Source organism: Arachis duranensis, chromosome 6 (assembly GCF_000817695.3).
Source record: "Arachis duranensis cultivar V14167 chromosome 6, aradu.V14167.gnm2.J7QH, whole genome shotgun sequence".
Lineage (NCBI taxonomy): Eukaryota > Viridiplantae > Streptophyta > Magnoliopsida > Fabales > Fabaceae > Arachis > Arachis duranensis.
Genome location: NC_029777.3, coordinates 101,970,344 through 101,971,814, shown reverse-complemented (window position 1 = coordinate 101,971,814; position 1,471 = coordinate 101,970,344). Strand labels below are relative to the sequence as shown.

The following is a 1,471-nucleotide window of genomic DNA, read 5'->3' as shown; positions in this document are numbered from 1 at the left end:
GTTTGTCGCAACTCACGTTCTCTCTCTCTAGAGTAGGAATTCAGGCACATCTTCAAGAAGGGTCTCGAGAACTCTCTCGTGTAAGGTTTGGTCTTACCTTGACTCATCTCTTAATTAATTAGCAACTAAAGGTTGGATTCGCTCTATTCATCTTTCTCAAAGTCTTAATGTCACTGGATTTCAAACGATAACTCCGCATAGCTCTCAACAGTTCTAACTCCTTAGGCATAATCCACCCTGCTTCCACTACATCATTCTAATTCTTATCCTTCAAGAACCCAATCACTCCTCTAAGTTAGCTAAGTATCGCTCCATCTCGACAACTACTAATCTTCGACTAACCATCGGCTCGGACTCCACAATCATTAAAACTTGTCATGCTTCACCAATGGATATTACATGTTAATGATATGCAAGGTAACTAAGAACTCTACTGCTAGTATATGGTTACCTCAGGTCTAAGAATCGGATTCGGCTGCATCCCAACGTATCCTGTGTGGACAATCTCGAGCTATATGCCCCGGCTTCCCGCACTTGTAACATACACCTAGTCTGGCTCTATGCGGCTCATCTGGAGTAGTCTCTCCATAGCCTTCTTGTAACATTGCAGACTTCAGGGAGTAACATTCTGCGAATTGACTTTTCATAACCAATTCAGGAAAATCCATTAACCTTTGCGGACTCACACAGTTGAAGATGTCTCTTCTAAGCCCTTTCTCATACTGAACACACTTCCACGCTTCATAGTCGGCTTGATTTCCTTGACAAACTCTTGAGAGGTGACATAGGTTGTCGAATTCACGGGTATAGTCAGCAACAAACATATTCTCTTGCTTCAATTGCATTAACTCCAACTCCTTTGCAATGCGAATTGCATATAAGAAATACTTTCCGTAAAATTCCGTCTTGAACTACTCCAAGGAATATCTGTTAACTCCATCTGCAAGGTATGATATAACTCCTACCACCATTTCTGAGCATCTCCCTCCAACATGTAAGTCACTATTTCCACCGATTGTACTTCTGGTATGTGCTGAGTGTATAAGAATCTCTTCGCATCTCGAAACCACTGATCAGCCTCTAGCACATTAGCGTTTCCATTAAACCGGGGTGGACCACTCTTGAGGAAATCAGTAAGAGTCATGGATCTATAGTATCGACCTATGTTGCTCATACCGGCACCCGAGCTTCCATCTCGGGGTCCTCGCATTGGTTCGGTCCTAGGATTTTCCTTCTAGTTACCTCGCTCGGATCCGCGAGTCGACATCTGGTCCATGTTCACACCAAACAATTGATATTAAGGTGATTAGTATCAATATCTCAAGTTTACTTCTTAAGAGTCCCAAATACATGCTCACGAACATGTATGCTACACATATCAGTTAGATATCCTAATAGCACATAGACACATACACAGAGAACGCACAATAGCATATTCAGTCTGTCCTCAGGCTCTATAGGAACGAACTGC

At 42.6% G+C, this 1,471-nt stretch overlaps 1 protein-coding gene across 1 annotated transcript; it reads right to left on the bottom strand.

Annotated features, from left to right (window-relative positions):
- Positions 1-458: 458 nt before the first annotated feature.
- LOC110273062 (uncharacterized) lies at positions 459-1,210 on the bottom strand. The gene is made up of 2 exons (XM_021125913.1): positions 1,022-1,210; positions 459-911 (listed from the first exon to the last, which is right to left on the bottom strand). The coding sequence occupies exons 1-2, from the start codon at positions 1,208-1,210 to the stop codon at positions 459-461; spliced, it is 642 nt and encodes a 213-aa protein (XP_020981572.1).
- Between the last annotated feature and the right edge of the window lie 261 nt (positions 1,211-1,471).

Coding starts and splice junctions, on each gene's coding strand:
- LOC110273062 (XM_021125913.1), bottom strand. CDS start 1,210: ATGCGAGGACCCCGAGATGGAAGCTCGGGTGCCGGTATGAGCAACATA. Junction 912..1,021: donor ACACTCAGCACATACCAGAA/GTACAATCGGTG, acceptor TCCTTGGAGTAG/TTCAAGACGGAATTTTACGG.